Consider the following 12,895-nt stretch of genomic DNA (forward strand, 5'->3'; position numbering starts at 1 on the left):
GTGCATGTGCTGGATGCTGGGCGCTTGGGGTGCCCTCTGCGAGGCGCTGAGAGTGCTGGCTGCTGAGCAGTTCGGGGAGATGGGTGCTGGTGGCTTGGCATGTACCGGCGTCGAGCAAGCAGCCCGCAGCACCTGGACATGCCCAGCACCCAGGAACCCAGTGCCCCGCACACCCAGCCACCTCCAGCACTCAGCCCCTGGGCACCCGAGCACCAGCATCCGAATATCGAGCACCTGGCCGTCGCGAGCACTGCCAGCTCCTGAGCAAGCCCAGCAACACACATCCAGTACACCGTACCTGGCCGTGCCCAGTACCCAGCACCCCCAGCTCCCAGTCCTTGGACATGCCCAGCACCGGGACATGCACGGCACACAGCATGCCAGTGCCCAGCATGCATCCCCGCTCCATGCCAGAGGGACATCGCACCCCACCTCAGGAGAACGTCCCCATGCTAGAGGGATGTCCCCACTCCACTTCAGGAGAATGGCCCCATCCAACCCCACGGGGCTCCAGTGAACGTCGGAGGTACGGGGTAGAGGAAGCCCAGAGCCCCTCGCTTTTCCGGCTGCGAAGGGCTTGCGAAGGGAAGGTGCGAGCCGCCAACACCTTTCGGTCTCGGCTGATTGTGAGTTGGAGCCCGACGGGGTGCTTCTCCGTTTTGGAGTTCGGCTCCGGCACGCTGGACGGTTGTACGGCAGAGCAAGCGCGGAGCCCCGGTGCTAGTGGGGCTGTGAAAGGGCATGTGTGGTGCTGGGCACTGGGGCTGCTGGATGCTGGGCACGGCTGGGTGAGGGCACTTGGGTTGCGGCGTGTTGGGCACGGGGGGTGCTCAGTGCTGAGCATGTGCGTGTGCTGGATGCTGGGCGCTTGGGGTGCCCTCTGCGAGGCGCTGAGAGTGCTGGCTGCTGAGCAGTTCGGGGAGATGGGTGCTGGTGGCTTGGCATGTACCGGCGTCGAGCAAGCAGCCCGCAGCACCTGGACATGCCCAGCACGCAGGAACCCAGTGCCCCGCACACCCAGCCACCTCCAGCACTCAACCCCTGAGCACCAGCATCCGAATATCGAGCACCTGGCCGTCGCGAGCACTGCCAGCTCCTGAGCAAGCCCAGCAACACACATCCAGTACACCGTACCTGGACGTGCCCAGCACCCCCAGCTCCCAGTCCTTGGACACGCCCAGCACCGGGACATGCACGGCACATAGCATGCCAGTGCCCAGCATGCATCCCCTCTCCATGCTATAGGGACAACCCAGCTCACCTAACTGAACGTCCCCATCCATCCTGTCCCCATGCCAGAGGGATGTCCCCGCTTCAGGAGAATGGTCCCATCCAATTCCCCTGGGCTCCAGCGAGTGTCAGAGGTACGGGGTAAAGGAAGCCCAGAGCCCCTTGCCTTGGCGGCTGTGAAGGGCTTGCGAAGGGAAGGTGCGAGCCGCCAACACCTTTCGGTCTCGGCTGATTGTGAGTTGGAGCCCGACGGGGTGCTTCTCCGTTTTGGAGTTCGGCTCCGGCACGCTGGACGGTTGTACGGCAGAGCAAGCGCGGAGCCCCGGTGCTAGTGGGGCTGTGAAAGGGCATGTGTGGTGCTGGGCACTGGGGCTGCTGGATGCTGGGCACGGCTGGGTGAGGGCACTTGGGTTGCGGCGTGTTGGGCACGGGGGGTGCTCAGTGCTGAGCATGTCCGTGTGCTGAGCATGTCCGTGTGCTGGATGCTGGGCGCTTGGGGTGCCCTCTGCGAGGCGCTGAGAGTGCTGGCTGCTGAGCAGTTCGGGGAGATGGGTGCTGGTGGCTTGGCATGTACCGGCGTCGAGCAAGCAGCCCGCAGCACCTGGACATGCCCAGCACCCAGGAACCCAGTGCCCCGCACACCCAGCCACCTCCAGCACTCAGCCCCTGGGCACCCGAGCACCAGCATCCGAATATCGAGCACCTGGCCGTCGCGAGCACTGCCAGCTCCTGAGCAAGCCCAGCAACACACATCCAGTACACCGTACCTGGCCGTGCCCAGTACCCAGCACCCCCAGCTCCCAGTCCTTGGACAACCCAGCACCGGGACATGCACGGCACACAGCATGCCAGTGCCCAGCATGCATCCCCGCTCCATGCCAGAGGGACATCGCACCCCACCTCAGGAGAACGTCCCCATGCTAGAGGGATGTCCCCACTCCACTTCAGGAGAATGGCCCCATCCAACCCCACGGGGCTCCAGTGAACGTCGGAGGTACGGGGTAGAGGAAGCCCAGAGCCCCTCGCTTTTCCGGCTGCGAAGGGCTTGCGAAGGGAAGGTGCGAGCCGCCAACACCTTTCGGTCTCGGCTGATTGTGAGTTGGAGCCCGACGGGGTGCTTCTCCGTTTTGGAGTTCGGCTCCGGCACGCTGGACGGTTGTACGGCAGAGCAAGCGCGGAGCCCCGGTGCTAGTGGGGCTGTGAAAGGGCATGTGTGGTGCTGGGCACTGGGGCTGCTGGATGCTGGGCACGGCTGGGTGAGGGCACTTGGGTTGCGGCGTGTTGGGCACGGGGGGTGCTCAGTGCTGAGCATGTGCGTGTGCTGGATGCTGGGCGCTTGGGGTGCCCTCTGCGAGGCGCTGAGAGTGCTGGCTGCTGAGCAGTTCGGGGAGATGGGTGCTGGTGGCTTGGCATGTACCGGCGTCGAGCAAGCAGCCCGCAGCACCTGGACATGCCCAGCACGCAGGAACCCAGTGCCCCGCACACCCAGCCACCTCCAGCACTCAACCCCTGAGCACCAGCATCCGAATATCGAGCACCTGGCCGTCGCGAGCACTGCCAGCTCCTGAGCAAGCCCAGCAACACACATCCAGTACACCGTACCTGGACGTGCCCAGCACCCCCAGCTCCCAGTCCTTGGACACGCCCAGCACCGGGACATGCACGGCACATAGCATGCCAGTGCCCAGCATGCATCCCCTCTCCATGCTATAGGGACAACCCAGCTCACCTAACTGAACGTCCCCATCCATCCTGTCCCCATGCCAGAGGGATGTCCCCGCTTCAGGAGAATGGTCCCATCCAATTCCCCTGGGCTCCAGCGAGTGTCAGAGGTACGGGGTAAAGGAAGCCCAGAGCCCCTTGCCTTGTGCGGCTGTGAAGGGCTTGCGAAGGGAAGGTGCGAGCCGCCAACACCTTTCGGTCTCGGCTGATTGTGAGTTGGAGCCCGACGGGGTGCTTCTCCGTTTTGGAGTTCGGCTCCGGCACGCTGGACGGTTGTACGGCAGAGCAAGTGCGGAGCCCCGGTGCTAGTGGGGCTGTGAAAGGGCATGTGTGGTGCTGGGCACTGGGGCTGCTGGATGCTGGGCACGGCTGGGTGAGGGCACTTGGGTTGCGGCGTGTTGGGCACGGGGGTACTCAGTGCTGAGCATGTCCGTGTGCTGAGCATGTGCGTGTGCTGGATGCTGGGCGCTTGGGGTGCCCTCTGCGAGGCGCTGAGAGTGCTGGCTGCTGAGCAGTTCGGGGAGATGGGTGCTGGTGGCTTGGCATGTACCGGCGTCGAGCAAGCAGCCCGCAGCACCTGGACATGCCCAGCACGCAGGAACCCAGTGCCCCGCACACCCAGCCACCTCCAGCACTCAACCCCTGAGCACCAGCATCCGAATATCGAGCACCTGGCCGTCGCGAGCACTGCCAGCTCCTGAGCAAGCCCAGCAACACACATCCAGTACACCGTACCTGGACGTGCCCAGCACCCCCAGCTCCCAGTCCTTGGACACGCCCAGCACCGGGACATGCACGGCACATAGCATGCCAGTGCCCAGCATGCATCCCCTCTCCATGCTATAGGGACAACCCAGCTCACCTAACTGAACGTCCCCATCCATCCTGTCCCCATGCCAGAGGGATGTCCCCGCTTCAGGAGAATGGTCCCATCCAATTCCCCTGGGCTCCAGCGAGTGTCAGAGGTACGGGGTAAAGGAAGCCCAGAGCCCCTTGCCTTGTGCGGCTGTGAAGGGCTTGCGAAGGGAAGGTGCGAGCCGCCAACACCTTTCGGTCTCGGCTGATTGTGAGTTGGAGCCCGACGGGGTGCTTCTCCGTTTTGGAGTTCGGCTCCGGCACGCTGGACGGTTGTACGGCAGAGCAAGCGCGGAGCCCCGGTGCTAGTGGGGCTGTGAAAGGGCATGTGTGGTGCTGGGCACTGGGGCTGCTGGATGCTGGGCACGGCTGGGTGAGGGCACTTGGGTTGCGGCGTGTTGGGCACGGGGGGTGCTCAGTGCTGAGCATGTGCGTGTGCTGGATGCTGGGCGCTTGGGGTGCCCTCTGCGAGGCGCTGAGAGTGCTGGCTGCTGAGCAGTTCGGGGAGATGGGTGCTGGTGGCTTGGCATGTACCGGCGTCGAGCAAGCAGCCCGCAGCACCTGGACATGCCCAGCACCCAGGAACGCAGCGCCCCTCACACCCAGCCACCTCCAGCACTCAACCCCTGAGCACCAGCATCCGAATATCGAGCACCTGGCCGTCGCGAGCACTGCCAGCTCCTGAGCAAGCCCAGCAACACACATCCAGTACACCGTACCTGGCCGTGCCCAGTACCCAGCACCCCCAGCTCCCAGTCCTTGGACATGCCCAGCACCGGGACATGCACGGCACACAGCATGCCAGTGCCCAGCATGCATCCCCGCTCCATGCCAGAGGGACATCGCACCCCACCTCAGGAGAACGTCCCCATGCTAGAGGGATGTCCCCACTCCACTTCAGGAGAATGGCCCCATCCAACCCCACGGGGCTCCAGTGAACGTCGGAGGTACGGGGTAGAGGAAGCCCAGAGCCCCTCGCTTTTCCGGCTGCGAAGGCCTTGCGAAGGGAAGGTGCGAGCCGCCAACACCTTTCGGTCTCGGCTGATTGTGAGTTGGAGCCCGACGGGGTGCTTCTCCGTTTTGGAGTTCGGCTCCGGCACGCTGAACGGTTGTACGGCAGAGCAAGCGCGGAGCCCCGGTGCTAGTGGGGCTGTGAAAGGGCATGTGTGGTGCTGGGCACTGGGGCTGCTGCACGGCTGGGTGAGGGCACTTGGGTTGCGGCGTGTTGGGCACGGGGGTACTCAGTGCTGAGCATGTGCATGTGCTGGATGCTGGGCGCTTGGGGTGCCCTCTGCGAGGCGCTGAGAGTGCTGGCTGCTGAGCAGTTCGGGGAGATGGGTGCTGGTGGCTTGGCATGTACCGGCGTCGAGCAAGCAGCCCGCAGCACCTGGACATGCCCAGCACCCAGGAACCCAGTGCCCCGCACACCCAGCCACCTCCAGCACTCAGCCCCTGGGCACCCGAGCACCAGCATCCGAATATCGAGCACCTGGCCGTCGCGAGCACTGCCAGCTCCTGAGCAAGCCCAGCAACACACATCCAGTACACCGTACCTGGACGTGCCCAGTACCCAGCACCCCCAGCTCCCAGTCCTTGGACATGCCCAGCACCGGGACATGCACGGCACACAGCATGCCAGTGCCCAGCATGCATCCCCGCTCCATGCCAGAGGGACATCGCACCCCACCTCAGGAGAACGTCCCCATGCTAGAGGGATGTCCCCACTCCACTTCAGGAGAATGGCCCCATCCAACCCCACGGGGCTCCAGTGAACGTCGGAGGTACGGGGTAGAGGAAGCCCAGAGCCCCTCGCTTTTCCGGCTGCGAAGGGCTTGCGAAGGGAAGGTGCGAGCCGCCAACACCTTTCGGTCTCGGCTGATTGTGAGTTGGAGCCCGACGGGGTGCTTCTCCGTTTTGGAGTTCGGCTCCGGCACGCTGGACGGTTGTACGGCAGAGCAAGCGCGGAGCCCCGGTGCTAGTGGGGCTGTGAAAGGGCATGTGTGGTGCTGGGCACTGGGGCTGCTGGATGCTGGGCACGGCTGGGTGAGGGCACTTGGGTTGCGGCGTGTTGGGCACGGGGGGTGCTCAGTGCTGAGCATGTGCGTGTGCTGGATGCTGGGCGCTTGGGGTGCCCTCTGCGAGGCGCTGAGAGTGCTGGCTGCTGAGCAGTTCGGGGAGATGGGTGCTGGTGGCTTGGCATGTACCGGCGTCGAGCAAGCAGCCCGCAGCACCTGGACATGCCCAGCACGCAGGAACCCAGTGCCCCGCACACCCAGCCACCTCCAGCACTCAACCCCCGAGCACCAGCATCCGAATATCGAGCACCTGGCCGTCGCGAGCACTGCCAGCTCCTGAGCAAGCCCAGCAACACACATCCAGTACACCGTACCTGGACGTGCCCAGCACCCCCAGCTCCCAGTCCTTGGACACGCCCAGCACCGGGACATGCACGGCACATAGCATGCCAGTGCCCAGCATGCATCCCCTCTCCATGCTATAGGGACAACCCAGCTCACCTAACTGAACGTCCCCATCCATCCTGTCCCCATGCCAGAGGGATGTCCCCGCTTCAGGAGAATGGTCCCATCCAATTCCCCTGGGCTCCAGCGAGTGTCAGAGGTACGGGGTAAAGGAAGCCCAGAGCCCCTTGCCTTGTGCGGCTGTGAAGGGCTTGCGAAGGGAAGGTGCGAGCCGCCAACACCTTTCGGTCTCGGCTGATTGTGAGTTGGAGCCCGACGGGGTGCTTCTCCGTTTTGGAGTTCGGCTCCGGCACGCTGAACGGTTGTACGGCAGAGCAAGCGCGGAGCCCCGGTGCTAGTGGGGCTGTGAAAGGGCATGTGTGGTGCTGGACACTGGGGCTGCTGGATGCTGGGCACGGCTGGGTGAGGGCACTTGGGTTGCGGCGTGTTGGGCACGGGGGGTGCTCAGTGCTGAGCATGTCCGTGTGCTGAGCATGTGCGTGTGCTGGATGCTGGGCGCTTGGGGTGCCCTCTGCGAGGCGCTGAGAGTGCTGGCTGCTGAGCAGTTCGGGGAGCTGGGTGCTGGTGGCTTGGCATGTACCGGCGTCGAGCAAGCAGCCCGCAGCACCTGGACATGCCCAGCACCCAGGAACCCAGTGCCCCGCACACCCAGCCACCTCCAGCATTCAGCCCCTGGGCACCCGAGCACCAGCATCCGAATATCGAGCACCTGGCCGTCGCGAGCACTGCCAGCTCCTGAGCAAGCCCAGCAACACACATCCAGTACACCGTACCTGGCCGTGCCCAGTACCCAGCACCCCCAGCTCCCAGTCCTTGGACATGCCCAGCACCGGGACATGCACGGCACACAGCGTGCCAGTGCCCAGCATGCATCCCCGCTCCATGCCAGAGGGACATCGCACCCCACCTCAGGAGAACGTCCCCATGCTAGAGGGATGTCCCCACTCCACTTCAGGAGAATGGCCCCATCCAACCCCACGGGGCTCCAGTGAACGTCGGAGGTACGGGGTAGAGGAAGCCCAGAGCCCCTCGCTTTTCCGGCTGCGAAGGCCTTGCGAAGGGAAGGTGCGAGCCGCCAACACCTTTCGGTCTCGGCTGATTGTGAGTTGGAGCCCGACGGGGTGCTTCTCCGTTTTGGAGTTCGGCTCCGGCACGCTGGACGGTTGTACGGCAGAGCAAGCGCGGAGCCCCGGTGCTAGTGGGGCTGTGAAAGGGCATGTGTGGTGCTGGGCACTGGGGCTGCTGGATGCTGGGCACGGCTGGGTGAGGGCACTTGGGTTGCGGCGTGTTGGGCACGGGGGGTGCTCAGTGCTGAGCATGTCCGTGTGCTGAGCATGTCCGTGTGCTGGATGCTGGGCGCTTGGGGTGCCCTCTGCGAGGCGCTGAGAGTGCTGGCTGCTGAGCAGTTCGGGGAGATGGGTGCTGGTGGCTTGGCATGTACCGGCGTCGAGCAAGCAGCCCGCAGCACCTGGACATGCCCAGCACGCAGGAACCCAGTGCCCCGCACACCCAGCCACCTCCAGCACTCAACCCCCGAGCACCAGCATCCGAATATCGAGCACCTGGCCGTCGCGAGCACTGCCAGCTCCTGAGCAAGCCCAGCAACACACATCCAGTACACCGTACCTGGACGTGCCCAGCACCCCCAGCTCCCAGTCCTTGGACACGCCCAGCACCGGGACATGCACGGCACACAGCATGCCAGTGCCCAGCATGCATCCCCTCTCCATGCCAGAGGGACAACCCAGCTCACCTAACTGAACGTCCCCATCCATCCTGTCCCCATGCCAGAAGGATGTCCCCGCTTCAGGAGAATGGTCCCATCCAATTCCACTGGGCTCCAGCGAGTGTCAGAGGTACGGGGTAGAGGAAGCCCAGAGCCCCTCGCTTTTCCGGCTGTGAAGGGCTTGCGAAGGGAAGGTGCGAGCCGCCAACACCTTTCGGTCCCGGCTGATTGTGAATTGGAGCCCGATGGGGTGCTTGTCTGTTTTGGAGTTGGGCTCCGGCAGGGTGGATGGTTGTGCGGCAGAGCAAGCGCCGCGCCCCGGTGTCGGGGGGGCTGTGAAGGGGCTGCCCAGGGAAGGGGAGTGCCCCCAACAGCTCCCAGTCCTGTTTTGTCCTGTGTTGGAGCGCCATCTGCTGGGTGTCCGCTTCGGAGCTGGGCTCTGCTGACTCTGAGGGAGAGGGTGACGTTAGGTGGGAGAAGAAATGCAGAGGTCCGGTGTTGATGGGGCTCAGAAGGGGCCGCCAAGGGACAGGGAGTGCCACCAACATCTTTCCCTCCAGGCTAATTGTGTGTTGGAGCCGGATGGGTGCTTATCTGCTTTGGAATTGGGCTCCGGCAAGGTTGTTTGTTGTGCGGTAGATCAAGCGCAGAGCCCCGGTGTTGGTGGGGCTGTGAAAGGGCATGTGAGGTGCTGGGCACTGGGGCTGCTGGATGCTGGGTGGTGAGCATGTCCGTGTGCTGGGCATGTCCGTGTGCTGGATGCTGGGCGCTTGGCGTGCACTCTGTGGGGCGCTGGGAGTGCTGGCTGCTGGGCAGGTCAGGATGCTGGGTACCGGGGGTGCTGGTTGCTTGGCGTATACCGGTGCCCAGCACCCAGCCCGCAGCACCTGGACATGCCCAGCACCCAGGAACCCAGCGCCCCACACACTCAGCCACCTCCAGCACTCGGCCCCTGGGCACCCGAGCACCAGCACCCCAATATCCAGCACCTGGATATCGCGAGCACTGCAGGCTCCTGAGCAAGCCCAGCAACACGCATCCAACACACAGTACCTGGACGTGCCCAGTACCCAGCACCCCCAGCTCCCAGTACCTGGACGTGCCCAGCACCGGGACATGCACGGCACACAGCGTGCCGTGATGATCTGGCAGCCTAGCCGCTCACAGCAGACCACCAACGATCCCCCACCAGCGCTGGGTTAGTCCTCTGAGGCCCTGCCTATCCGCCAGGGACCACGCTGCTCAAGACTGATTAGGGAGAAGCAGAGGGGGGCGGTGGCGGAGCAGCAATCCCAGGAGACAATTAAACCAGGAGATGACTTGCCATCCACCTTCAAAGCCACCCATGGCCTCTGTCAAGATCGCACCCAGGCAGCCAGTGCAGCCAGGTCTGATTCAATTCCACCTTTTTCATGAGTTTTGCCTTTCAGCCCCGCAGTGTGCCTCCTACTAGAGCAGGGCACAGCGAGCATGCTCCTCGGGACAAACCTGCGCTTGCTGCTGCCTCCCGGGGATGCATCCACCAAGTGGAGACAGCAAAGGGCCCTGCGAGCTGGGATGCTCAACACCATGGTCCCAAGGACCAAGACGAGGTACCTTTCTAGGGGTCCGTGCCAGCAGCGGCACCCGCTAATCGTGAACCCTCGGAGGCAGGGAACCTCAACTGCTGCTACGGTTCTGGCCTCGGGGCCACCAAGAGCAGCTATGGGCCACCAACATTTTCTTGGGGCCACCTGCAGAGCGTATGCTGGCGGCTGCTCCTGAGACAACTCATTCACCTTCGTTTTCTCAGCTAATATGGGTGCTGACCAAGCCCCGGGCCATGGCCAAATGAATTAGCCTTTGTCTGATGGTTGGTGCCTCCTAAAACAAGCACAACTAGCTCGGTAATTGCCACGCTTCTGGCTCCAGCCTCCATCCTGCACGGGGAAGAGGTGTGAGGTCTCGCCGGGATGCGACTCCAGTTATCCCGAGAGGCTCACGCTGGGGGAGAACCTGGCCCAAACCCTCCTGCGGCACCACGGGGCTGCAGCGAGCTGTCCCAGGAAGCCTCACGAGAAATGCCCAGCCCAGGTCTGGAAGCCAGCTGGGAGGTGGATAGCTTGCATTAGCAAGACTAAGAACGGCGGCTGACACAGCTCCGGGGCTTCTGCGGAGGTGTCTCGCTGCAGTCAGGCCCCGACAAAGGCTTGGAGTTCAGAGAAGCCCCAAATCTCTCTTGGTGATGAGTTTGTGAGCGCTCAGCTCCACTGAGGCAGAAGCTCCGCCCCCCCAGGCCCCATGGTCGTCTCCGGGGGGCTGCCCTGGCCCCGGTCCGGAGCCCCGGTGGAGCCGGGAGGAGGAGGGGAGAGGGGCAGAGCGGCAGGGGGGGGTGGGGCAGGGCGGTGGCGTGGCCGGAGAGGGACAGGAGCCGGACAGAGGGACGGGAGCAGGACAGAGGGAGGAGGAGAACGGGGGGGGGGGCTGGGCAGGGAGTGGAGGAAGGAAAACTGGAGCCTGCAGGCAGGGGAGGCACCTCGGCTCCCAGGATGCTGCAGGGTGAGGGACTACAGCTCCCAGCACGCCGCAGCCCAGGTCTTCCTTCCTCTTCGTCTGGGGTCGGTCATGTACAAATCTTCCCGCTGTCCCTCCCCAGATCAACTCCAGGTCGGCCTTGGCTTTCCTAGTCCTACCCCTCACCATCAGACAGCACCTCTCGGCTTCTCCTGGGTCACCTGCCTCTGTCCCCACCTCCTGTACCTTCCTGTCCGTGCCTGAGCTCAGTGAGGAGCTCCTCACTCATCCATGCCGGCCTCCTGCTGCCTTTGCTTCATTTCCCACTTGTCGGAAGGGTCCTTTCTTGAGCTTGGAGGAGGTGGTCCGTGACTATCAAGTAGCTCTCCAGGACCCCTTTTCTCTCCAAGGCCATATCCCCTCGGATTCTTCCAGACAAGGAAGGATCTCTGACAAGGTTGAAATCTGCTGTCCTGAAAGCCAGGGCTGTGGTCCTGCTCCTTGCCCTGCTCCCTCCCTTCCGCATCCTGAACTCCACCATCTCAGGGCCACCGCAGCCAAGGCTGCCGCTGACTTTCAAATCCCCAACCAGTTCTTCCTTGTTCACCAGTGCCAGGTCCAGCAGAGCACCTCTCCTTCTTGGTTCCTCCATCACCCGTGCCACGAAATGCACTCTCAAAATCTCCTAGATTGCTTGAGCCCTGCTCGATTGTCCTTCCAGCAGGTGCCAGGGTGGTTCAGCTCCCCCATGAGGACCAGGGCCTGTGAATGTGAGGCTTCTTTCACTTGTTTGAAGAAGGCCTCATCTACAGCTCCCTCCTGAACAGGAGGTCCCTAGCAGGTACCTGCTAACACGGCACCCACATTGGTCTGCCTGCTGATCCTGACCCGTAAGCTGGCTCCTGTCCCACCCCGAGCAGGAGGCAAGTCCACCTCCTCGCCTCCCCAGACGGTCCTTCCTGAAGAGCCCGTGTCCCTCCACCGCAGCCCTCCCGCTGTGCCATCTACCCACCACACCTCCGAGGTCCCAGTGTGGTCCCAGCCCTGCCATCACACACAGACTTCTGGCCCTGCTGGTGGTTCTCCACGCCGCGTGCAGGAGCGTGCTGGCACTTCGGGGAGGCTCCAGCCGTGCTCCTCTGTCGTGCTGCCTGTGTGTTGGGATGTGCAGGAGTGGGGCTGCACGTGTTCGAGCTGTGGGCTATGTGTGGACTTTATTCCCTCCTGCCCCTGCGAGCAGTTCCGGGATCACACATGGGGTGTGTATAATGCCTTTAGACCAATCCATCACCAGGCACAGGCCTGTCAGTCCGGCTGGGAACAGCCCCAGAGCTCTTTATTTTGTATTTATAGGTGGATCTCGGCAGCTGAGAAGCCTCCCAGCCCCTTTGCTAACAGCCGCTGCCACAGCCGCCGCTCCGGCACCTTCCCCTCTGCTGTGGTACTGGCATCTAGTGCTAGGGAGGAAGAAAGAAAAGTCTATGAGCGTATGGACAGGGAGAAGGCAGAGACATCCTGCAGGCGTAGCTCAGGCCCCCTGTGATGGGACCTGCTTGCGATGAAGCCTCAAGGTGCCTGTGAGGTGGCAGAGGAGCCCAAGGTGAGGCCAGGAGAAGGTCCCAGGTGCAGCTGATCAGCCTGGGGCTGAGTCAGGTTGGGCCAAGACCTTGAGTGTCTTAGGAGATGTCCCCCCTCGGGGCAAGGTGTCTTGGCCCAGGACTCTGCAAGGGAAGGACATGCTCTCTGGCTTGCAAAGGGGAGAGCCAGCCATCAGAAGAATCCCTCTGCCTTCAGCCAGGACTTTCACGTCCCGCAGGGAAAGCCAGTTCTGGGTGCCCAGGCAGTCCCCTTGCGTGTCAGGGAGGTCCAGCCCAAAGCCAGCCTCCAGAACCTGCTTCTGTCTCGCGAGGGGTGTCAGAGAAATGCCCCCTTTCCCCCAGGGCTGCCCTCCGTAGAGGGATGGGCCTTGCAGCCGAGGGAAGCACCATCCCTTTTTGGAGACAGTTACCAGGGGAGCTGCCTCTGCTGCTCTTGATGCCGCCTGTTGTTCTCAGCGACGTGCTTGAATATGTTCCTCCGTGCCTGATGCGGCTCCAGCCTTCTGAGGACCTGGACCGCTCGTGGGGAAAGGTGGCTGCAACAACAGGGAGACATCATCCCTCAGCCTCTGCCGGAGACCCCTTCTGCCTCTCCCCTCATCCAGCCTCTGCAGCCACCCGGTCCCGCGTGTACCCACCCTTTCACCCTGTGGTGAGCTCTGGGCCTTGGCTGTGGGGGTAACCCAGGTCACGCCCGTGTTAGGAGACATCAGAGGGTGTCCTATGCAGCCCCAGGACGCAGGGACGGGGGTCCTGGACATCTCTGCGGGGTCACGGCTGCTCGACTGCCC

At 63.5% G+C, this 12,895-nt stretch overlaps 1 protein-coding gene across 8 annotated transcripts in view; it reads right to left on the reverse strand.

Moving 5' to 3' along the window:
• The window catches only part of LOC142076650 (uncharacterized), an 86,515-nt gene that overhangs the window by 54,011 nt on the left and 19,609 nt on the right, over window positions 1–12,895 (reverse strand). For 7 of the 8 annotated variants that reach the window (XM_075138953.1, XM_075138956.1, XM_075138955.1 and 4 more), the window contains 2 exons: window positions 12,515–12,640; window positions 11,810–11,963 (listed from right to left, as the gene is read on the reverse strand). In XM_075138953.1, the coding sequence (XP_074995054.1) occupies window positions 11,843–11,963; window positions 12,515–12,640 (247 nt within the window). In that variant the 3' untranslated portion in view covers window positions 11,810–11,842. Of the gene's footprint in view, window positions 1–11,809; window positions 11,964–12,514; window positions 12,641–12,895 lie in introns of those variants that run through there. The other variant, XM_075138951.1, reaches the window with a different exon arrangement.

Source organism: Calonectris borealis, unplaced genomic scaffold (genome assembly GCF_964195595.1).
Source record: "Calonectris borealis unplaced genomic scaffold, bCalBor7.hap1.2 HAP1_SCAFFOLD_77, whole genome shotgun sequence".
NCBI lineage: Eukaryota > Metazoa > Chordata > Aves > Procellariiformes > Procellariidae > Calonectris > Calonectris borealis.